General features: G+C 42.9%; 1 protein-coding gene across 1 annotated transcript in view; it reads right to left on the bottom strand.

Moving 5' to 3' along the window:
• dennd4c (DENN/MADD domain containing 4C) overlaps positions 1-25,236 on the bottom strand; it is a gene marked incomplete at its 3' end in the record, with an annotated part of 36,596 nt that overhangs the window by 3,723 nt on the left and 7,637 nt on the right. The window contains exons 2-27 of the mRNA XM_013914626.1: positions 18,861-19,171; positions 14,703-14,955; positions 14,546-14,615; positions 12,779-12,948; positions 12,436-12,677; positions 12,257-12,323; positions 12,072-12,130; positions 11,251-11,395; positions 8,788-8,963; positions 8,536-8,636; positions 7,562-7,786; positions 6,799-6,944; positions 6,538-6,576; positions 6,129-6,259; positions 4,770-4,902; positions 4,457-4,663; positions 4,213-4,341; positions 3,945-4,092; positions 3,271-3,420; positions 3,010-3,129; positions 2,793-2,918; positions 1,534-2,636; positions 1,218-1,413; positions 1,013-1,110; positions 743-918; positions 591-642 (exon numbers count right to left, since the gene is read on the bottom strand). Coding sequence (XP_013770080.1) covers positions 591-642; positions 743-918; positions 1,013-1,110; positions 1,218-1,413; positions 1,534-2,636; positions 2,793-2,918; positions 3,010-3,129; positions 3,271-3,420; positions 3,945-4,092; positions 4,213-4,341; positions 4,457-4,663; positions 4,770-4,902; positions 6,129-6,259; positions 6,538-6,576; positions 6,799-6,944; positions 7,562-7,786; positions 8,536-8,636; positions 8,788-8,963; positions 11,251-11,395; positions 12,072-12,130; positions 12,257-12,323; positions 12,436-12,677; positions 12,779-12,948; positions 14,546-14,615; positions 14,703-14,955; positions 18,861-19,159 — 4,761 coding nt within the window. The remainder of the gene's footprint in view (positions 1-590; positions 643-742; positions 919-1,012; positions 1,111-1,217; positions 1,414-1,533; positions 2,637-2,792; positions 2,919-3,009; positions 3,130-3,270; positions 3,421-3,944; positions 4,093-4,212; positions 4,342-4,456; positions 4,664-4,769; positions 4,903-6,128; positions 6,260-6,537; positions 6,577-6,798; positions 6,945-7,561; positions 7,787-8,535; positions 8,637-8,787; positions 8,964-11,250; positions 11,396-12,071; positions 12,131-12,256; positions 12,324-12,435; positions 12,678-12,778; positions 12,949-14,545; positions 14,616-14,702; positions 14,956-18,860; positions 19,172-25,236) is intronic.

The following is a 25,236-nucleotide window of genomic DNA, read 5'->3' as shown; positions in this document are numbered from 1 at the left end:
CCATGTCCAGGTCTCTGAGAGTAGTCCAGGCTTTGCAGAGGTCCTCCAACACTGTTGCTACGTGTCAAAGATGTCCCGGTGCCTTTCTGCTGCTTACATGCTGCCTGGTGCTCCAGGAGACCCAGGGGGTCCGACTGTACCGGCCCTGGAATCAAACTGGAAACAACCATTCACTTATTTATATAGCACCAAAACATTAGCATTATATAGCACTTTTTATTATAAGGTAAAGACCTTACAATAATGCAATGATCCACAACAACAATTATTATTTTTGTTATTAAAGTTTATTCCAATAACTTTTTGTTCTCAGTCACCAAGTAAAAGGCACCAAGATCATATTAGAAGATCTATGCTGCCATCTAGTGGCATTTACTATGAAAACACTAGCAAGGCGGTGCTGAAGATTTAAACAAACATGCAAATGCATCTCCTCGTGCATGCAACCTGAGGTGCATTCAGGGTACTCAGATGAAGTTGTACCTCTTCTGTGCTCCTGGAGTATTTTCAGTGGTCTCCCTCGGTTCATCTTCAGCGAAAGTGATAAGGTCTGGTGTCTTAATGTCAGCCGCGCTGCTAGCTGTGGGGTGAGCGCTTGTGCTGTGGATGCTGTCCCCTGAGGCACTGGGATTCACATAAAACCTTAAAGAGAAAATAAAAGAACAGGGATATTTAAATTTGAGTTGCCACAAAGAATATGTTCGTGTGGAAAAATAAAAAATCTCATCTGACAGTTTCCTACCCGGTCATCGTGCGCAGGTCGTGAAACTCGATGTGCAATAAGGGAAGAAAGACCGTCTGACAGAAAGGACAGTTGGTATTGAGGTTGGAATCATCAGCCGTCCAGCCTGCCATGATCTCCTCGTCGTACACCAGCGCTTCACAGGAGCGACACTGGGAGCAACTGGACATCAGCACCTGTAAGTGGGATAACGCGTCAAACCCTGCTGTATTTTAAACATCAGCAGTGAGAGTGCAGCGCAAACAGAGACTCTGTTCATGCATGTCCTACCTCCAGTGCACAGTTCTGGAAAATACTCGAGGAGGAGGCGTGATGCGAGGAGCTTTGCTCAGAGTCAGGACCTCTGCCCGGGCGCCCTGGAATCAGATCTGCAGGCCGACATGAAAACAATATTGAAAGCTGGCATCACTGGCCTAAGAAGTACTTCACTGCCCCTCCCTTGCTTCTTCATTTACATCAGAGAGTCAGTGCTTACGTGTCTGTGTGGTCCCTCGGCCTGTGTCACTGCTGCTGCTGCTGCTGCCGCCCAGGCTGGTGCAGCTCTGGTTCAGACCATTAGCCACCAAACCTGGGATGCCTTTTCTCTCAGGACTGTCATCCAAGTCATGTGCAGCCAGCATATTTTCATCCAGACGAGCTGGGAAGCCGCCGCCACCAGCCTGAGCTTCATCCTGTAGAGAAAAGTTACCTTAAATCTTCCCTTTTATGCAGAACAGGCTGACACACCTGTTCCATCAGATCAGATGTTAAACTGCTTAAAATGTCTGGAATGACCTTTTAATGACCCTCACCTCATCATCTGAATCGGCGTAAGCGGATGCCACTGCCCCCCACACTTTGCTGGCCACGTTTGCTGCCTGCTTCATGCTTGACTTGAGCACATCGATTTTAGGTCCTGTTAAGAACGTGTCCATCTTGATACCTGAAATGGTGTTAAAGACCGAGCCCAGCGACCCCCCCTGAGAGGACTTGACCAGTGCGGTCAGTGAGGACGATCGCTGGCCCGGGCTCGCTGTAGAGCTCGCTGTAGAGCTCGCAGGCGTCTTTGTCTTTACTGCAAAAGTCTTGGAGCGGGTTACAGTGCTGGGGCTGCGTTTGGGGGTGTTGCTCGGTGAGCCAGTTGGGGTTTTCACAGGAGGCACTGGGAGGCTGGACCTGCGCTCCAGAGTCTGTTTGGGCTGAGGTGCATCCGTGGAGTCTACCTGCGGCTGCTGGAGCTCCATGCTGGAGGATTTGGTACCCAGCGGGGTTTTCAAGCTCATGTACAGCTCGATCTCTTCAGCCAGGTTACGGGACACCACAGCAGGCACGGAGCGTGGCGGTTCCTGACTGTTGACAGAGGCCGACTCTTCGCTCTCTGACACCAGACGTGACAGCGGGTCAGCTCCCACTTCCACGTCGGCCCTCTCCAAAATGGGTCCTCGCACTCCAGAATCATCTTCATTAGTTTCAGTGTTTTTTCTTACTTGTTTCTCCCTATTTACGTCGGTAACCTTCAGGTCTTTGTCGTCTGTCTTTCTTTCTTCTGCGGTTTCTGGGTCCTTTTCTTCTGGAAGCTTTTTAAGCCTCAACCCCTGATTTTCCTCAGGCTCTTCCTCCAAGTCTTTAAAAAGTGGTTTGGGCATAATATTAGGGGGTGGGCTTTGACCTCCTGAGAGGACTCCAGCTAGGATACGAGCATCAGCGCCCATTCGGCTGGCCATGTGGTCCATGCCTGCCTCAGAGAGCATTCCAGCACGAGTTTCAGCGCTGAAGCTGCAGCTGCGTTCAGAGAAGGATTTCTGCCGCTGATGCTGAGACTGGTGAGCTACGGCTGGGGACGGCAGCGAGGGATCGTCATCGGTAAGTGACACGTTATCGTTCTTGCTGTGTCTCCTGAACAGCTTCCCTTTACCTGCACACAGATACAGTTATTGTAGTGCAACAATTACATTTATGTAGCTTAATTGAAACAGGAACAAATAATCTTTACAAATTCAAAGGTGATGCCAATTTCACAGAATTTCCACCAAAACATTTTAAAGTATTTGAGCTAAATGTACTTTCTTACCCGTTTCTCCGTCAAAGCTTCCCGTGGACAGCCTAACAATACTGTGGACATGTGGCGACCCATCGACAGGACTGTGGGGCTCTCCCACTGCTACTGCACTGTCCACTGAGCCAGCTATGTCCCCTCCTGGTTAAAAAGAAACAAAAATAAAAGTAGTGGTTTGTGGTGCATACAACACAATACTGGAGGTGAAGGCCTGAGGCTGGGCCTTTCTTACCATTATGCTGTGCTTTGGTATCGTTTCTCTCATCAGCCGGCGGAAGGGCAGCGTGCAACGGTTCAGCCAACTCCTGGTGCAGCTCATCCTTGGAGCCATATCCTTGATCACACTGTCTCTCTGGAGAGCACAGAATTTTAAAAAAAACACAAACACAGCTGTAATCACAAATGTACGCTTTTAAGAAAGCTTTTGTTTTTGTTCCTCAGAGACTCAGCTGAACCTTGGGTTACAGAGAACCAATGCTTTGAGAATCAGTACCTGCGCTGCAGTGGTTATCTGCTACGTCTTCCATGTCATGGCTGGGGGCAAATACACTGTTCTCCTCACCGTTGACCTCGCTCGAGCTGTCTGCACTTCCATGACTCAAACAGTCGGCATCAGTGACTGCTGAGGCAGCTACTGGAACACCTAAAGAAGGACGCAGGAAGAAACACGAGTAGATTGTATCTGGTATAGCAGCAGACTTCTGATATTTTCTAGTTAACATCAAGTTAATGTCATCATTTTTTTTTTAAATTCCAATTTATATGTAATCATGAAGCTATGATAAGAAGTGTCCTATAACTTCTAAGTAGAGTCAGCCTCTTGTCTGATAAAGTTTCAGGTTTTAACTAGTGCTGTTAAAATGACGTTAACGCCATAACCGCATTAACGCCGATCGCCCTGTGCGTGTGGCTGGACGGCGCTAACGAGCTAACGCCGTGCAGCCCCACACATGGGACGATCCGCAATAACTCGCTAACCAAGATTTGCCGCGTTAATGTGGTTATGGCGTTAACGTCATTTTAACAAGATTAACGCTGACAGCACTAGTTTAAGTAACCCTGCTAACAGGTAAACAAACAAACCAATCATATAACCTGCTTAGAAGAGGTAAAAAAAAGCAAGAAAAGGGAACGAGAGGAACACAGCCTTGTACATTTGAGTCACACCTGTGGTAGTCAGCGTTGATCCCTTCTCAGAAGATGTGCGGTTTAAACCGTATTTAAACTGCGTGACTCCACGAAGGACGTTGCGCAACTTGGTCCACATGATCAGGCCGCTCTGGTTCCGGCTGGGCCACGGGCTCTCTAAGACAGCCTGCGCAGAACAGATGAAGGATGAGATGGGATTGCTTAATAAATCCCATAAACCAGCATATCAGCAAGACCACACACACACACATTTCATATGTTAAAGTGATAAGCCATATATGTAAACCTTATTGTAGTATCCATATGTGATGGCGTTGGGATGGACTCCAGCTTTCTTCATCTCAACCAGGACTCGCACAGCCATCACAGGCAGACCCCACACGCCGCAGAGCTGCATCACCACTCTGTAACACACCTGACAGCAGACAAACACATGATCATTACTTTATATGTTTTGCATTGTCTATGAAATTCCAAAAATCTAAAGAGAAGTGATAATCTAAACATATTCCTACAAAATGTGAACGTACCTCATCCAGTATCTCCACCTCAGTGGTTCTCATCTTCAACAGGATGTTGTACGCCTGCTGCATTGCCCGGGTCTTTGACTTGGCCATCCGTACAGCTGCTGGCAGGCAGATGAACCACAGACTGTAGCAGTGACTGAACAGACAGCGGGCCCACAGAGGCGGGTTGGAGTAGAAACGCTTTGCCATCTTGTATGAGAGCTTGACCTCCTATAGGAGCAGTACGGGCACACGCCAGATGAACACGTTGGTAAAGAGCATGATCAAAGCAGGTATCGTTCCTACTTCTGGTGAGGATGATAGTGTGAGTACGTACTTGCTTTGTCCTCTTTGCTAGTAGTGCAGGGCTGCTGGACAGACTGGCCCCTGCTGCTCTGGTGCTGAGTGCAGGACGTAACTCTCTTGGACGGTCAAATAGATTTAACTGCAGTTTGGGGAACCCTTTATACCTGCAGAATGTAAAGCAAGGAACACTTTTAAACCAGAGTCAGAGTCAGCCACAGTCAAGTCAGTTTAACTTGTTGGATATTGATCTGATCAGTTTAGTAACAGAGGGGGTTGTTAATCAGTTTCAGCTGCTTTGGTGTTAATGACATTAACAACAGGTGAACTAGAGGGACAACAACGAGAAAACCCTAAAAATAGGAATGGTTTTACAGATGGAGGCCACTTCTCTTCTTTTCTGATAGTTTTTTTTCACTAGTTTTGCATTTAGCTAGGGTCAGTGTCACTGCTGTTAGCATGAGGCAATGCATAGACACTATAGAGGTTGCACAGGTAGTTCAACTCCTCCAGGTTGACACATTAATACCACTGGCAGAAAGAGACAGGCAGTTAACTCTAGGAGAGCTGGATAGGGCCACAGAAGGTCCTTAACCCATCAGCAGGAGCGGTATCTGCACCTTGGAGCCTGATTACGTTTGCCATAAAATACCAGAATAGCAGGTCCACCAGTGGCACCCTGTGCTTTTCACAGATGAGAGCAGATTCATCCTGAGCACACGTGATAGATGTGAAAGGGTCTGACGAAGCCTTGGGGAACATTTTGCTGCCAGCATGACCAGTTTGGTGGTGGGTCAGCGATGATCTGGGGAGGCATATCAGTGGAGGGACACACAGACCTCTGCAGGCTAGGCAACAACACCCTGAGTGCCATTAGGTATTGAGATGAAATCCTTGGATCCATTGTCTGACCAGGACCCCCTGCACCTACACTGGTGCAGGTGGTCCTGGGTTCCTCCTGGTGCACAGTCTCATGTGGGGAGAGTATGCAGGCAGCTCCTGGAGGATGAAGAAACTGTATGACTGGCCCCCATACTCGCATGACCTAAATTCACCTCTGGGACATTATGTTTCAGTCCATCCAACACCACCAGGTTGCACCTCAGACTGTCCAGGAGCTCATCGATGCACCATCCGTTTTCTTATTATGAGCACTCCCCTGACATTCTCAGGCACACATGTAAGCACACGGTGACAAAATGGACTCTCCTGCTGCATCATTTTATCACTGTGATTTTTGGGGGCGTCTTGGAATTCAGCCCTCTGTAGACTGATCACATGCCCATATCGGTGTTGACATTCAGCATGATTTTTCCCCTATTGAGCTCTGATGTGTTTTTAAAGTGTTACTATAATTTTGTGGAGTGTACGCTTAAAGCACTACAAGTCTTACGTGTACTGAGGAGCAGGATCCGGTCCATCATCTACTGGAGGCTCAGGAGGCATTACAAAGACTGTGTGCTCACTCTTTTGAGACTCATCCAGCTCCAGCAGTCTTGTGTCCTCAGATGACTCTCCTTCAACCTGCAGAGGGGATCACATCCAGAGATTTAGAAAACGACACAGACTGTAGACCATTTCCTGTCTGATACCAGTAAATAAACTAGGTTACAAGGATACTCTATAAAACTTTTGTAATTAAGCAGTAAAGCATGCTTATTTGATTGTGATTAAGTTAGAGGAAAAGCAGGAAAAATCCATGCCTCTTGACTGAATGCATTCATCAGATAGGGGGAAATTAAAATATATGAAGAGGGGGGAAAAAAGGTGCAAGGAAATCTGATTACATTATTAGCAATTACCTTGGTGCCCTTGTCGGTGATTTTATCAGAGGGAAAAAGCTGCAAGTAGAGGGAAGAGAGCGAAGGGAACAGAATGAATCAAAGGAAATTATGGCTTCCTTAGCCTCCCAGCGTACAAATGTTACTTTGCCAATGAGCCACTGTAACACAAAGGCCTGTTCCTGGAAGCAACGCTCCAACGGAAGAGAAAAACAAAACAACAAAGACCAGCATGTGTTTTTTACACGCCTGGAGGCAGCATGATGCCGGGATTGTAATCACCTTTTCGACGCAATCGTCAAAAAAGGCCAGGCCTGTGTCCTTGTCGCTGACGAAGGTGCACTCCTCGATGAAGCGGATGAATATCTGGGTCTTGGTGAGCTGGGAGTAGAACTTCTGGTGGGCACGGTCTCTGCTTTTGAGGAACCCTGCAGGAAGGGAAGGAGAGAGTGCGGCGTCAGCTTCACGGTCATCTCAGTTTACGGAATTTATGAATTCAGTGTCACTCGTTAATTTCGTAACTTAGCAAAGAACAAAATTAGAGTCTTTACTGCATCTTAAAAGGACAAACATAAGACGTTTTGTCCTTTTTGGCCTCATTATATTAATTATTCCTGAGTGACCCTCATCAAATCAATGTGCAGCTATTTATAAAAGTGTTAGACTATGTGGCGTGAAGAAGAGTCTCTTTCACATCATCTAAAATTGATCTTTGAGAGGGGAATGAAATGGAGCCAGGAGCCTATTTCCCAGCATCAAACACTCTTATGGCTGATGAGAAAGGTGATTAATTTCTAAAAACACCTTTAATGGTCTATTTTAAACCATTACAGTACATGGAAGGGAGGGCAGGGAATTAGACTAAAGGGCATATGAATGTGCCCAGCCTCTCAACCACTCGGTCAACCTGACTCCTTGAAACAGAGATGCCAATAAAAGTATGCATGAGTTGAGCCCATCTGGATTAAAGTTGTAAATTATGCAAAGGTTACAGATCCAGGAAGCTATCAACAAATCCATAGTGTTTGGTGAATCACGTGTTTACCTTGTTGGTCATAGAGGGAGTCTGCAGCCGTGGTTTTTTCAGAGGGCGCCTGGGTGATGGGTTTGAGGTAGCAGCGGTAGCCCTTCAGGATGGAGGCCATGAAACGAAGGAAGGCCTCTTGGATTTCCATCTCCAGGGCCGTCCTTTTCTTGTGCCAGGTGAAGTCCGCGTCCATGGGAGTCATGTCGACAGCCGAGCCATCCGGCATCACTGGGCGTAGCGAAACTAAAACAAGCCAGTGTGGTCAGTTTAAATAATTTATATCAATTTCTCAGCTCTCTCCTTTTATTAAATGTACTCTCAATTAATAATAGGTTTATTAATTAGGTCTCCCCACATTTACTTTTCTGTAATAATGCTTGACGATGGAGATAATGTAATGATGCAAAATTATGAGAGTCACAGAACAATGAGGTTACTAACGCTGTTAGCATTAGCTTTCTGACCAAAACGCCTCAGGTGCTGTCAAAAAGTTCAGACAGGTCTATATAAGCACAGCGTATGAATGATAAGAATCAAATGCATTAACTGCAGCTGTTTTATAATGGAGACTGAGCATGCTCAGTGTGGATTTTGACAAAAGTGTTTACAGTTAAGCTAGCTAGCTTGTAAGTACTTTTTATTGCATCAAAAATTTGACATAGTAAAATAATTCTGATATTTTATCAACCGAGCAACCAAAAAAGAAAATATGAAAGCGTATTTGTTTTTTAAAAGGAAATAGCATATAGTTCAGATGCTTTTTTCCCCATTATGTAAAGTTTTGTAATGCATTGTTAGCTTTTTTTAAAGGTATAGTTTTATTTTCAGCTTTGGACTACCATATTTACTAAAAGAATACCATGATGCATTTTGTAATTTAAGCTTACAGTGTTCAGGTAAAGATTAAGAACCCTGTCCACGTTAATTGTGGTAACTTGGTATAACAGGTAAGTGATCCGGGTTTTGCTATACAAATGAGAAGCTGTTTGTACCAGTGGCCAGCTGGTGGTGCAAGTTGCTTAGTGAGTTAATGAGACTCTTGCAAGGTTTTTTTGGGAGGTTCTTCCAGTTGCTGTGTTTCTTCTCATCTGACCTGTAACATACAAAACCACAAAGTTTGTAGACTGGAAAAAACCAAAAGACAGCTGAAAACAAAAATCTGCTGCTGAAAGAGTTGTTCAACATAATGAGAGCTGTTAATGTAGAAGACAAAGTGTGTTTTTCTCCAACAAAGCACAACATACAGGTAGATAGTGTTCGTGTCCAGATCCACACAAACAACATCTGGTGGGGGGTCATAAAGGTCAAAGTAGCGGGAGTCCACGCCCACTATAAATGGACACGGCGCGTTGAGGACGCCTGCGAGAGACAGCGGGCAGAGGGGGATGTAGGGACACTGCCACTGGAAGGGGAAAATCATCTGGAAGGAGACAAAAGCCAGAATCAGGATTATTACTCCCAAACAGATGTTTTTAAAGGGTTTCCCATGTGTAAAAAAACCAAAAACAACAGCAGCATATTTCTTTCCTTACTCACGAGCCCATTTTTTCATATTGCTCCACCCCTCAAGAACATCTATAAGTTGAACACCGAAGGTAAATAAGACAAATTTAGGGGGGGTCACACTTGCATAACTGATCTATTGTAACAGCTGAAACCTATTTGGGTTGATTGTGAGAATTGTGAAATCCTTACTTTTCTGGAACTGGAGAATAAGCAACTACATTCAGTGAAAAAAACCTCAAAGTTCAAAAAGCCTGAGTAGTGCCAGAGTTATTTGGATACTACGCTGCCTGCAGGCAGGGACATGTGAGACACAAAGTAATGATCAGCTATAAAAGCAATTTAAAATTGTCACAAGTTTAAAAAGGAAGTCATTAGCTTGCGGTTCTAATCAGTCATGACAGGCATTTTCAGCTAAAAGAAAGATGCTTTACTTTAACATTGTCTGGACTTCATGGTACTGTGTTGCAACATTATTAGGCAATAAATGGATAAGTGGAAACCACCATTACCAATACTCAATAGGGCTACATTATTGAGAGTTGAATATGTTTACAGTATTGATTACAGTGTAGGCGTCACTGGGGCTCCATTACTGATTTTGTGTCTACATGAATAAAAAAAGACGTGCAGTGCTGCTCACATCACTGCTCAGAAACTTGTTCCTCTTCTTGCTGCTGCTTTTCTGGATTAAACTGCTCTACCTGACTCATCTTAATGCTCTTTCATTACAGCCATAAAACATAAGTGAAAGGAAATGAAACTAATAGTTACAGTTCCTCCATGTGGACCATTTGAGCTGTCTTTGACTAATTACTGATACTGTTACATATACAGCATATATCATTTACTAAATGTAGCTTATGTCACTGTGCTGTATCTCTCTCTCCATCTGCTTGTACATGTAAGGCTTGTCTGAGCATCGAGTGCCTAAATAACAAGCTGTGCATTCTGTAAGCTCTTAATTAGTGTTTTTATTTAAGTAAGCAGACAGTTTTCTTCTCTGCAGTTCTGATGAATGTTGACTCGACAATAGTGACTACTACTTATGTCACTTTAAAGGAAAGTGTTGGGTTATCCAAACACAGTGGAGTTCAACTGTGCATCTGCAGCGTGTTATTCATTTAATCCTTTTGCAAATATATTTTTGTTGCTGTGTTCCTTAATGAGATGTTATTGTGCAACACTTTATAGTGCTAACCATATGTTTCTTATCTAAAAAGTTCAGATAAGTCAAGGAAATGCAAGTGTCAATGTTTTGCATGTGCAGATTGAAAAGTTAAACAACTGCACAACTGAGACACCACAGCCTGCAGTCATAATGTTGTTTTCTTGACTTTTAATGTGTATGTTTTTCATTTTAATCACATGGTTAATATTAGACCTGATTTTCAAAACAGCCCAGGCACTTACAGGACATATTCTGTATTTATGAGCAGAAACAGTGGCTGTGTGGTCGCTTTGCATGTCAGCACTAGGTCAAGCTGATGATTCATTTCTTTCCATACTGACAGCAAAGGCAATGAAACACTGCAGGCAAATATGAGCTAAATGGACTCAAAAACAAAGCAAATGCACTGAGGGGAACTCCTGCAGAGGAAAACACACAAATCCAAGTTTCCAGCTTTGCCTAAAAACAGGCAGCTCTTCATTAGAGCCCAATATAGGATTCTTAAGAAGGATACCGATATGTGGTGATTAAAAAAATCCAATATTTTGATCAATTGGCAGATGTTATTTTCTTTCAGACACAATGAAAATAAACAGATATCATTGACATTTTTTTGTAGATGTTTATTTACTCATTTACACTCTGCCTGACTATGCTCGGATCAGCTGGTTCTTTTGTTTTGTGACATTTAAAAAAAGTGCTGCAAACAGGGACGTTTCAGAGTGCCCTCTGGTGGACAAACTAGGCGATGTCAATACTGATAATACAGTTGAAGGGTGTTTCTCTCGTCTCTTGTTTGTTTTTGTTTTCTCTCACCCCGTTTTCAGCCATTATAATTGTCGACACTGAGAAATGAACAAAATCCGAATTTTGGCCATAAATAAAAGACATTAAAACTAATCTAAAACTATAATCAGACTAAGCAGGAAAAGCTTTGCTAAAATCCAATCCAGCAAATAAATGATATCTATTTGAGTATATTTGAATACATTTGAGTATGACAATATGAGAGAGCATGTTGGAGCCTACTCACAGCCACCACAGCCTCGGCCACTCCGGTGAGCACGGCGGGTCGGAGCGAGTGCAGCAGGATCTTGCTCTCCAGCAGGACAAAGTGCAGCAGTGTGGCGCAGTTCTCCGAGCCCAGATTCATCAGCAGAGTGCCATAGTCTGCCCCGCTGGCACGGAGGGAGAGAAGAGAGGAGAGGAATGAAGTGATGAGTTCGGACAGGGAACGGAAAGCACAGCGGAAAGAAAAGGAGAGGGGAAAATAAAGGGAAAAGAATTTGGAAACAGAAGAGTTCATTGCTGGGTCTGTAACCAAATGTAACCGGAATTAATCAAATGGGAAACAAGGAAAAGGCAGAAATACAGGCACAGAGTCAAAATAACACCATCAACATAAAATGTATTGTTTAACAATCTCGCTGTCTGCTTGCTAAAGCGCTCTGTTTTCAGATGCTTTTTTTCATAATCTAACAAACCAATCATTTTAAAAGCCTTCATAACCACAACTTAAAAGTGACTGCTTTTTGTGCAGTAATTCTGTCTCCTTTAAATCTCTATTGTAGAGACTGCAGCACACATTACTTTGAATATCAATAGCAGCCGGTGCTAGCTTTAACAAAAGCCCGTCAATCACCATTTTTATGAGGTTTCAAGGTTGCATAAGGCAGCGTCCAGAACTACAAAAAGGAAAATAAAGTAGCTGAATTACTCATATCAGTCGGAAAATGGCAGAAGTAGCAGCAGAAAAAGGCTTTAAAAAAAGACAACGATGCAGGAATTAGCTGAACATGTTTTTTTTTGTAGAGAAATTACTTTGTTATGCATTTATTGAGTAGGCCAAGGTACCTGAGCGGTAAGGGTGTACACACGGGCTGGGAGAGGATCAAAGTGTCGTTTGCAGAGAGCTGCAGAGGACATTAAATAACATCAGTGACAGAAAAATACAAAAATATCACAACAAATGTTCCCAGAGTGCTGCACATGTGGAAACTCTGATCTATTTTGACCGACAGCGAGAGAAAAACTCTGACCTGGACCAAGATTCTGGGTCTTTGTGGGGAAGGAAATGAGACATTGTGCATGAAGTGCGAGATGTGCCTGTTGAAGGAAATGATAAAACTCATGTTAGAGGTTTCCTTTTAAAAGGTTGGCATTAAAGTGGCCAATGAATGATTTTGAAAGTTTCCACAGCTGCCAAGTAGTTTCCTACTTTTCAATAGGCAGTGGGTGCGGGCCTGAGACGGAGAACTTGTAGATGAACATCAGGAACTTGCGGAAGCACTCAAAGAAGGGCCAGCGGGAGAGCAGACAGATGCATTTATTGGTGTTCACAGGCCGGTTGGGGATCATCTTCTTCTCCACCGTGGTGAGAAGGCCCAGCTGGATCTTCTGCTTCTCGCTCAACAGATCTGCTGGATATGGCTCGTAAAACTGGATGGCTGAGCCATACACCTGGCAACAAGAGGTGGACGTTAAAGTGTTTGAAACATTTTGGCTCGGCAGAGAGTTTTAAACACTTACATTTAAATATTCCTTTGGTAGCTATGTCTTACCTTTTCACCAGAGGAGACGGTTAAGACAAATGTAGAAAAGACAGGCAGAGGGTCACGAGTGTTCGGTGCCCAGCACTCGATGTTGGCACCCATGGGCAAACAGAACAGAGGTACAGACTCTGACAGAGGGAAAGACTCATAGTCCTCTTCTGGGTAACGAAAGATTAGACCTGGAGCACAGAATAACACACAAACAAATAAATAAAAATCACATGATGAAACAATGTGGTCGTTCAAAGCAAGACACATGGTAACGTTTAAGTTTATTGAATAGTTTGAATAGGTCTTCAAACTTCCAGGCAGGCCTTTAATCCCAGTCTCCCTGCAGGGATTAAACTCCTACCTTTAAGAAAAGGGAGATCAATATTTTGCAACTCTGATGCTCTTACAGTCAGCAGTCTGTATAATTCATTTTGAGGAAATAAGAAGCTCAACTTGATGTCTGTCACTATGAAAAAAAACACACACATTCTTCTGGTCATGCATGGATGCACACACATGCGTGCGCGCACAGCAGACGCACCAAAGGGCGTGGCAGGAAGTGCAGTTGTCCGAGATGAATAAACAGCCACTTCACAGGAAAAAGGCCGGCCAGAAGATAAAGCCAGCCTGCATGTTTCCACAGGGCGTGTATGTTTGTGTGTGTGTGCACATGTTAACCCTGATGACGTTACGCAACGCAGCGCTCAGAAGGCCAAACTGCTGCGGAAGCTTTCAGTCAGTGAAAATGTCACCCAAAGATCAGCGATACACGCTGAAGGTGACCTAAACACGTAAGCAGTGGCCATTGTGACGACACACAATGCCCCAACACGTCTCGCTGCTGCAGTTTTGTTATCAGTGTTTAACATAAATGCACATTTTGGAAAGACTCATGACTGCAAAACATCCTCCCCTTTTCCTCCTGCCTGGACACTGTTTGTCCAGTATATCTATAGTGTCCCTGCTGTCCCTCCTCTGCACAGGTCCAAACCATCTCAGCCTCGCTCTCCAAGTTTGTCTCCAGACTGCTCAACCTGAACTGTCCCTCCGATACACTCGTTTCTAATCTTGTCCATCCTGGTCAATGAAAGCATTAGCATCTTCAGCTTTGCCACCTCCAGCTCGGCCTCCTATCCTTTTGTCAGTGCCGCTGTCCTTAAACTATACACGAGAGCAGGTCTCACTACTGTCCTGTAAACATTCCCTTTCACTCTTGTTGCAATCCTTCCATCACAGTTCACCTCTGACACGCATCACCACCCATCTCCACCCTGCCTGCACTCTCACACACACCTCACCTGTGCACAGTCTTTTGCTTTGGATGGCTGACCCAGGTATTTAAACTAGTCCACGTGTAACCAACGGTTACATGTGCCTCTCTCATTCACACACACTCTGCTTGCTTCTACCGTTTAAAACACTATTATCTAACTGGTCAGGAACACAATGATCAAAGTGATTTACTGATATATTGTATTTACTATTACTGTCAACCTTTTATGTTTTGCATAATATTACAGTACAGTTTTAACTAAGACAAAACATTGTTTCAGTTATATATATTAACTACCTGCTCTTGCAAACAGCTTTAACACCACATGAGCAAATCATTAAAAAAAAAAAAAAAAGAAAAGATGGTGAGGTGAAATCAGATGAATCAAAGACTAAAAACTGAATTACACGAAGACGGACACAACAACGTGACAGCAGTAACCACTGTTCAGCAGCTGCAGGAAACAGATAGCAGCTGAAGATGGCATTTTGAAACCGATCACTTTTACTCACCGGCTTTGTAACTGATGGAATTTGACGCGGACACAGACTTCTTGTAACACAGGAACACACTGGAGCCCCACTGAAAGATCAATCACACTCTTATTATGCATTTGAACTTTCATGAGTGATGCTACTGAAAGAGCTAAGAAACTAAATTCAGACGCACCATGCCGCAGTTGAGGTTCTTGTCCACTTTGCAGAAGGTGTGCGGCGGCGTCTCGCCTTTGCTGGTGACGATGACGCAAATGTCCGTCACGGCCAGCGAATTCTGCGGCTGGACGGGTGGTGCTCGGCGGAAGGTGATGAAGATGCGCTGCGAGGTTGCAGAGCTGTTGTTGACATTCGCGCAGCGTCCGTATGGTGTTGCCTGGATGACCTCACACCCCTGGATGAGACGCTCCTTACCTTCATAAAGCACCCTGAAAGACAACGAGTAAGTAAAAATGTTACTTTGTTTAATACATCTGAATATTTATTTATTTACTTCTTTTTTCTTCTTCTTCATCAAATCCAATATTGCCAAAATCAAACTGCAACTTTAATCTGTTAAAGTTCACTTTACACATATTGTAGCCACGTTTGGTCTTCGTGCATATTTACTTTTTGTCCTCACTGAGGACCAGTACATAGTTTTACATTCACAGTTAGAGGCTAAACTCACCACCAACTTCATCTCATAAGTAGCAGAGCACCACCACACTGGTATGTGAGGTACAGACATGGGACTTGATGAAAAGAATCAGGGAACTGTTCCCAATCAATGTGATAAATAAATACAACTTACACAACCATAGAAGGATAAGAAGATCATAAATAAGAGAATGCAGGGACACTATGGGTGCTAATACAGCTTTGCCCCCCTGCAAAACCAAAGGAAAAAAAAATAGCACATCTCTCTGGTTGGTTATATTTTTCCTAGCAGTAAATTTTCCAAGTAATGATCTTAACAGTCTGAAGTGAAGGTTTCCACAGAATCCTCCAAAGTAATTATTGACAGGATAAATTCCCGGCTGTCTTACGTCTATGCCTACTAGCTATTTCCATCTTCCGTGTAGCAACTTCTATTTCCTGATTGGACGCAGACAATAGAAAACAGTGACAAACAGAGCAGCGCCAAAACTGATAAGAGGACATATTTGATATAAAAGCGATAAACAACTAAATTATTTCATAGATAAGAAATAACAAACAGCAGCTAAACCCAAAAAAAGAGAAGACTGAAGTTGACAGAAACCTACAATCTAACAGAAAAGTTACCCACGTCTTAAAAACCCCCACATTTACTACTACTTGAATCCTGTGCTGCTCATAAGAAGACCTAGAACAACATGCCTGATTTCAATCACCATCTGCATTATATAAAGTCACCTTACAACATCACATTATTCTCTAAACTGCATAGACGGTTAATCTGGACACTCTGAGTTACCACCACAAACTGCACACTAAATATTAACACATCACATGCTCACAGTCTTGGGAAACATATTTCCACAATGGAAAAACAAACATTAGCAATCAAAGAGTCATTTTCCTTTATGTCCTCTTTAGGGCTACACCGATATCTGCCTCTTTAATTGCTAAATGCTCTGCTGTGTGGAGCAGCTACTGAGTCAGGTGTTTGCTTTTTAAAATCTGATCAACCTAAACAGTAACCGTGCAAGCTGTAAACCCCAAATAATAATCAGAAAGGTGCTAAAATGAGCAGGAACTGCAGGCGGAGTTATCTGATCTAAGGGTTTTATACTAGTAACTGTAGCTTTGAGTCTCGTAAGCTGTCAGAAACATGCTTACAGAAAAACACAGAAGGACTGATTTCTGTAAACTCCACGCAGCTTTGCTTCAGTGCAATTACGTAGTTAAAATGCAAGGAACTACAATTTCTTCATGCGTACAAATCTGACAAAGCATAAGCACCGCACTGCTACTATATGAAAGCATCCTTCCCATGGGAAACAAAGTGTATGCCAGCGAGACACTAAATAAAGGGGTTAAACTGTGGCTCTGTGGTAAGAATAATCTCTGGTTCTCCTGTTTTACAGAGAGGATCAGTGTGTGGTCAGCACTGCTTACTTTATTCTGAAAGCTCTGGTTTCTCTTTAAAGCCTCGGTAAGTCTGTCTTCAGTGAGTGATGTGATTCAGACTTAGTAGCTGACTCATTCACATCCCAGACAGTAAAGTGGTTTTCGTATCCAGCTCACAACAGATTAAACTCTTGTTACAGCTGAAACGTTCTGTGCGCTACCTGTCTCTGCGACCTGCTCGCTCCCACATTGAATTTCATACAGCCAAGAGCTGCAGTCTGGAAAGCAATCAGTGCCCCACTGTGTTGGATTTTTTTATTTTTTGCATGACTGCAGGGCTTCTGTAGTAGCATGCTCCATGTCCTCCCTTTCCATCTGGACAATGCCATGTGGGAGGCCAAAAGCTTTGACTCCTACCCTCTACAAACTAGGACTAAAAACACACTTTTTGATCCATGGGTAGAGCCAGCCGTTGCAGATATAATAGTCCTGAAACACTCCATTTATTCTGAAAAGAGTGCAGGACAAATCAAAAGAGGCCGGGAGGACAGTTGCCAGCAAAATTCTCATTTAGGCAACAAAAACAGGGTCTTAATGGGCATGGTAAGCAGTCATGCTCTGGAGCCCCGGGCTGGGAATGTTGGACAACAGAAGGAGCGATAAATGATTTACGCTTCACTAGATTTACATTTATTCTTTCACTGGACAAGCGGAAGGTGGAGTAAAAGCAAGCATCTTCTCAAACAGCTTTTGTATTAAATTCACAAATTTTACATTAGGAGTCTAAATATTTGTTAACAGTAACCCGCAAGAAGACCACGCTGTTATTCAGCCTCATCAGAGGCATAAGTGTCTCAACTGATGATGAAAGTACAAAGCAGCTTTACAAGTTTACTTCTATTTTTTTTTCTATTTGCATGCTGAGGGGGATTGCACAATCTCATGGAGGAAATATGACTTTGCATACAATCTTCTGTGTGTGCAGGGAGTCACGGCTATAAAGCGATACCTAGGAGGAGGAAATCACATTAGTAGATTCCTTACAGAATGGAAATAAAGTCTGAGGCACCAGATCGACGTTTTTTTATTTAATCCAGTCTTGATTTTGCAGAGAGGAGGGGAATCTTTCAGAGAGGGAGCAGGAGAATGCTGGCAGTTGTAACTGGAATCTCCAGTTTGTTAGCAGGAGGAAAAAAACAAAACAAAAAACCCCCCCCCCAAAAAAAAACAGGCTTTAGACAAAGCTCAGGTGTGTGAAGAACGTGAATGCCTTAAGAGGTTGCATCACTGTTCTGAAAGATGCATTACTGCATGAGATACTGCTCCTTCACTCAGGTAACAGGATAAAATGCTGCTGCTGATGAGATGTAGATTAAAAGTTCGGCTTCCTGTGACGCTAGTAAGGCTTAGGGCATACCTCGCTGCGTGAAGTGAAATATATTGGAGTTCCCTTTTAAAACATAATAGTAGGAAGCAGGGAAATTTCTATTGTCAGATACGAGCCAAGAGGCGTGGCGGAGAGGGGGAACTTTGTCACAAAATAGGGGAGAGTGAATAAACAGCTAACTCGCCTACTTCCTGAATGTCTGCAGTAATGTTTTGTCAGGTATAAAACACAAACTGACAAACCTAACAGTGCCAGGTTTTGATTGCCAGGGGGGAACACCCCCCCCCAAAAAAACCCAAAAAAGGGGTTTTTGACCGTGACAGTCATCAAATGACGCTGCTGAAGAGGTTTTTTCATGTGAAATTCTGAATGATGACGTGACAGCACCGGCACACTAACGATCCACTTAGCTGATTGATCAGATTTTTTACCACAGGGCTGCTTTCTGCGTATGATCAACTGCCAGCATGTCAGCTAGCAATCTGCACAGCAATTTGTAGCAGGTGTAATTGATCAGCTTGTTTCTCTTCCACACAAGCTCACTTCTCTAACCTGCCTTAATCACAATAACACAGCAAGAAATCAGAGCAGTAGGATGAACCTAAAGATTCACAACAAAGTGGATAAAAAAATAAATCTCATTCTTCATTTTTATATACTTGGCTGGATGAGCCGTACATATTTCATCTGTCTGAATTTACAGCTTACAGGAGAACTTGTGTACCGATTACATCATTTTAAACACATGAGTTTAAAATGATGTAGGATTTTTTCTCTCTCGTGCTATTCATCAGTTAAACCTAGTTCTAAAATTGCTAAATAACCCCACTTATAATGGTCTCCTCCTCCTGCAGGCAAATGGGCATTTGTGATTACAAACACCAGCATACTGTAAATAAATGGCTGACTCACCCGATGTCAATCAGCGGAGGTTTACCCCGTCCTCTCTTGTAGCAGAGGAAGAGCTCGGGGCTCTTGAGACTGCCATGATTAAGGTTGGCTGGCTGGCCGCTGTGGGTGCTCTCGATACAAGTGAAGCCTTCAGGCACTGTTTCCCCTGCTGACTTGTTAATGACGGCCAACTCAGTGATGGGCGCTTTGGGCCCGGTGGATTTAGTCTCCGACAGGTCCTGCTCCAGGGGCGTGGACTTGTCGGTCAGCCCGGCCACCACAAAGTAGTCGGTCACGCGGTGACCCTTGTCCTCAATCATGGCTGGATGTACCTGAGAAGAAAGAACATAAAAAAATTTACATTTTTGATTTCAACCTCATATACAGCAAAGCTTCTTGTAGCCTTCTATTCTATACTGTATTTAAATGTTCTTACAAAGCACATAGGACATGGGTGTCAAACAGAATTAGCCTGCAAAAGACTCTAATCCAGTCCAACTGGGTGGCTCTGGAAAATGTGAAGGAGGGGATACATTTTGGATTTTTAACCAGTGGTACAGACCTCCATTTATGTAGTGAAGCAACAGATAAACAAATAAATGACAGAAAATTTCCTGTTTTTTCACCATCTACTGTAGAAATGTATGATTTATGATTTTAGGTTCAAAGTAAAACGGGACATATTCTGTCAGCTTTCAAAAAAAAATGTTTTACAATTACAGGAGAGTCTGTGCAATGAGCTAACAGAGCATTTTCACAATTTTACACATACAATTATTACAATTTATCCCAAAGAGGCATGCTAACATATTTATTTATTTTCCTAGAAAAAGCGAGATGTGTTGTTGAAACTGCACTTCGTTATCTTACATTACAGACATGTCAGAGATTAAATCTGTAGTTAAACTTCTTTAAACTGACAGAAAGGCCAGATTGAAGATCAAAGTTTGCCGCATGTGGCACACAAGGTAAAATGACATCCTTAATGTGGGTCACGCACATCAAAGATCTGCAGGTCTGCAACTATAACTGCAGCAGAAAGTACATCTTAGCCAGAAGAACATTTGACTTTGACACAGTAGAATGGGTTTCACATGCATTCCCCAGAAAATAAATACTGTGGTCAATGCAATGAAAGGATCCTTTAAGACTGTCGCACCCCACCGGAGCGCACACACACTAGGGAAACGCAAGATTTAACGAGGGGACTGGATCTGCTGGCATTCCCAAACACCCTTGTCACTGTATATCACCGCACTGCTCCAAACAAGTCGAGAGAGTTAAAGCTCTGGTGGCTGCGACGAGCCAAGGCAGAGCGGCCGAGGCTGGAGGAATGCTCAGAAATGCCACTGAGAGTGTAAATCAAGCAGACATCCAAGTCTACAAAACTGCTGAAATATGGTCTCAAACTGGGCTGGCACTGGCATAATGCGCCTTTAGGCATCGTGTATTGCATGTTTTCGAGGAGAACTTCTAATAGAAGTTTATGCTTTCCCAGTAAACCTTTGAGTCACAATGCCAAGTATAAAGTTCACTGTCAGGGACTTAGTAATCAGTTACAGACCAAGACGCAACACAGTCACACACTGCTGTATGGTAAAAATGCAGAGAGCGATGGTTCATCCGCAGGATGGTTCTGCGGCTAAAACTAAAGAGTTTGTTTCCTTAAAGCTCAATATCACCACAAATGTTCAGTTTATAACAGGTGGTCCCTCAGTAGATAGTGAGGTAAATATGCATCTCAAATCTGCCACTTAAACAGCTAAGAAACAGAGCGAACAAGGAGAAGGTGACTTAGTTACTTTATATAATTTCTCCCACAAGGGTTTTCACAATCAAAACACTTATTGAAGATGCAGCTTGAAGCCATAATTAAGCAGCATGGGATCATGGGATGTCTTCACCACTGCCAGTGATGATCTATCTGAAGTAACTCAGTCATGTATTGCTATTTCATTCAAATGACGTTAGTTTGAGTAATTCCTGAAGATCATATAAGCCAACGACCAGCAATAGAGCCACCACAGACAACATTATGAGTTAAAATCAATAGTGGGGCAGCCTGCCACTGTTCTCTTTACTAGCATGTTGATTATTGTCATAATGTTATACTCGGCAGGAAACTACAAATAAAACAGAGCGGTACATTAAATATAATTATGGATTTCTCCTGGTCTTTACATTTTTGGAAGCATAATGTAAGTAGGCAAGTGAAGAAATATATAAAACCAGTCATTTTGGGGTGTTTAAAAAGGGAAAAGGTTTCACATTAGAGTCTTAAGGCAAGCACGTCTATGCCCTCTTCAAAGAGCTTTTAGGACCAACTCAGGAAGTTCAGTTTTTCCACTGGTGAGTCAGCATCTGCAGCAGGACAGAAAAAGAAGCCACTTTGTACAGCCACAGACAGCCCTGAACTTTATGACACAGCTTAATGCAGTTCTTTGTGGTCTTCTTGTTTCTATTTTTACCGGTCGACATGATAACGCACTGCAATAATGCCACGGTATTATCATGAAGCAACAATGCAGGCAATCTGAAAGTTGGGAGAGGTAAAAATCAAAAAGAATACACGCGAGGCTAAGTTTGTGTGCAGGAGGCTGCAGTTCAAGGTGTGGTAGATCGGCCTACCTGGGAGGAAATATTCAGCTACAGTGAGGCAAACGCACCAAACACACTTTCCACACAGTTTCAAATCCTTTCTAGATTCTCAACCACTGCCAGCATACATTCTGGGACAACCACGGTATAATCTGTGTCACAGACATTTCAAGTTATGTTTCATTATTGTCACACAGGACATGACTCATTAAAACGAAGAATTCATGCAGTGCCACTTTCTGGGCTCAAACTTGGCTTGCTGCCTATGAGAATGTGCCAAAATTGATTTGTTTCGAGAAGACTGCCAGCTCTACGGTCCAGGTAACTTTCAACAGTTAAAACTGGACATCTTCCCAGGATATGGCCTCCTTTTCATTACAATGCTGGGAAAACGCTCCAGTAAAAAGAGCCGAGTTCAATGCGTCAACACAGCCATTTAAGCAGCGAAACCAGTAAAGGTTAATGTCGTGTGTACGAGGAGGTGGAATGATTTCTACTTTTACCACCAACAGAAAACGCAATAAAAAAGTGCATTAATGAGGACAGGAGGTAAGAGGCAGGAGGGATCCGCGATCTATCAAGATCTATCTGACCGGGTTTACTCACTTCAGTCAATAACGTCTATTTATCTCTGTACTCATGGCCGTGTGTTTATTTGCTCTACGTTTAGTCATGTCCCCGATACTTGTTTATTTTTGTGTCTACATATCACTACTATTATGTGACAACATCATTGCAGAGGCAGAGTTAAGACTTATTGCTCTGAAAAGATTTACTGCACAGTATCCATGGCTACATCTCACTTGTCAAAAACCTGTTTAAAAGCAAAGTGCCGTTTTCTCCATATTTGCACAGCAACAAACCACACTGTTAAATGTGCTCTCACCAAAGTGGCCAATAAATGTTCTCTGGTGGTTTAAACATTGACTGGATGGGCTTTCTGTGTTTGTGGGTAAATAAGTGCCTCTTTACAGCCAAAACACTTGACATGGAAAATGGTCCAGGGAGTCTGTTACAAATGAGCAGTTGTTTCAAAAGTTTAGTCCACAAACATGAACTGACCATCAGCTTCTAAGCCAGTAACTGAAATTTAACGTTTATTTTAATTTACAATTACAATATGCTAAACCCATAGACTGTATGTAAAAGATGGCTATAGTCAGCGTTGTACATATTAGTTTATAAAATACATCTTAGGAGTTTGGAGTCTGATATTGTGGAGCCAGAAAACAAATGAGTTTCAATTTATCAGCTAATGCCAACTTACCTCCAAAACAAAGACCCTACATTAATACAAAGAAAACAGAGAAACCCCCAACAAGAGCAAGTGCTTTGGCGACAGTGGGAAAGAAAAACTCCCTTTTAACAGGAAGAAACCTCCAGCAGAATTACGCTCAGGAGGAAGAGCCATCTGTCACGAGCAGTTGGGGATGAGGGGAGGAAGACAGGACAAACACTCGCAAAAACATACATTCTTAGGTGGTCTGCTAGAATATTTTAACCACACTGAAAGAAACATTTGTGTAAGTAATTAATTGAAAAATATACTAAAAACAAAGTCAAGATAGTAGTGGTGGTAGTGATAATGGTGGTGGTGGCAGTGGTGGAGAGGACAAAGGCAGTAATTGTGAGGTGCAGACAGTACAGTGCCAATGTTTCCTAATATCATTAAGCAAAAAGGTGTAAAAATACATAAAAAGGAAAAAATAAAAGTATAAAAATTATTCACCTAATTTAAGTTCACACTACTTTCTCCCAAAATTTCTCTCTGTCACCACACCTTATTTTGGCTTTATAGTACCACATTTGTATCTGTTTCCATGGGTATATGCTACACAAACCACAACAGACCACAGCTTAATGTGGAAGATACTCGTGTGCAGGTCAAACGCTGATTGGCTGAAACAATAAAGGAAGTGACTGTGGAGTTAACAAACTGCAGAAGCGTGAAAAACCATCAAAGACAGCATGAAAAGCACAGACATGAAGAACAGTCAGAGTCATTTCAGCTCTTTGTATCTTGTAACTTGGCTCTTTTCTCTGGCTGATTGATAGACCAGCAACGGCTCCCTGGTGACAGCAGACAAATATGAAACCTCAAAAAACCATAAAACCATGAAAAAGCCATTATACTTGATTTATGGTGCTGCAAGTGCGTATTTGCCTACGAAGAGAGGTTTTCAACCAATGGAAACGTGCTGCCTCCAAATCTCAACTGCACATTGCTCGAGTGTGTCGGCCGTATGCTGATTGGTTGACAAGTTGACCGGAAAAACTGAGTTCACGGCACCAAAAATACAGACAGCAGCTCCACGGACACTTTTCGTTATTTTCAATACTGAGTGTCACTTCAGCTCTTTTTATGTTAGAACTTGGCTCAAATAAGAGTACACGTCAATGCTCCCAGAGGAGTCAAGCTAGGCTAAACACTTAGTTGAGCTGTGGTGGCGTAGGAGCAAGAGGGACACACGCATACACATTTATTTCCCATTAAAGGGGCTATACCAGCAAGAAAGCAACAAAGAGTGGCAGTGGCCAAAAGAGTGAGCAGTGAAAATGAAATAAAAGCAAAGTTCAAAGCTCCCAGTTTAGACACAGTGTAAGCCCTCGTGTACTTATGCTAAAGGGAACTGCAGTTACTTTGAGCAACACCTTTTATGTTATGGTCATTTGAGCCATAAGATAAAAATATTGATTATAGCTGGATACAATACAAGGAGGGAGTTGGGTAGGTTTGACTACCTGAATATATCCCTAATGAGATACAGTGAGGCAAATGAAATGTAATTTTCATCGACTGCCTTCATTGTTACAGTAGTTCAGGCTGTGGACCAGTCATGTAACAGCAACTACTCAACAGTGCCTCGTTTTCTTGTATTTAGAAGAAAGTGATCAGCAGGAAAGGACTTTAGGTTCCTTTTCTTGACTTGTAAGAGTCGGCTTTGCTGGATATCATGCACAGTTTAACCTCTGCATGCCATCTCCTGTAAAACAGTCATGCTGGCATGAAAAATATCAAGGCTGTGAGTCATACAGCTTCCTAAGATAATTGGCATAGATTACCACTTAGGGGTTTTGCTTCCCTGTGAATTTTCACTAAACCAGTGAAGCACTTCACAAAAAATGCTAAAATACAACATCGAGGCTGGCGTGCCATTCATGACATTTTGCTTTCATGCAATTAGCCCCCCTTTTTTCAAAGAACAATAAATTCAGTACTGAATTAAACAAATGCTGCAGCGAGAGCACTGACAGGGACTAGAAAGGGAGAGCATGTTTCGACCAAACTGGCTTCTCTTCATTGGCTCCCTGTTAAATCCAACATCCTTAATCAGGAATAATCAAGCATAATCTTATCTTAAAGAACTCATAGTAACATATCATCCCAAAAGAGCACCCCTCTACTCTGGAACCAGCACCCAGTTTGGATCCAGGAGCCAGACACCCTCTCTACTTTCAAGACTGGGCTTAAAACGTTCCTTTTTGATAAAGCATAAAGTTGTGACTGCATCAGGTGACCCTGAACTCTCCCTTAGTTACACTACAATAAGCCTAGGCTGCATGAGGCTTCCCATGATGCACTCTCTATGTATTTACACACCCCTCTGCATTTAATCATTAGTTATTATTCATCTCTGGCTCTCTTCCACTCAGTGTTTTTTGTCCGCCCTTCTTTAAACCCTTCTAGAGAGTCCTTACTGTTAAACCGGGGTTTTTCCCTTCCTACTGTCACCAAGTGGATGTTCAGGTCATATTTGTATTTTTGTAGGCTCTTTCCTTACAATATAAAGCACCTTGA

Source organism: Pundamilia nyererei, unplaced genomic scaffold (assembly GCF_000239375.1).
Source record: "Pundamilia nyererei isolate P.nyererei 1_Seehausen unplaced genomic scaffold, PunNye1.0 scaffold00211, whole genome shotgun sequence".
NCBI lineage: Eukaryota > Metazoa > Chordata > Actinopteri > Cichliformes > Cichlidae > Pundamilia > Pundamilia nyererei.
The sequence above is the reverse complement of the archived record's forward strand: the minus strand, read 5'-3'. Positions and strand labels throughout refer to the sequence as shown.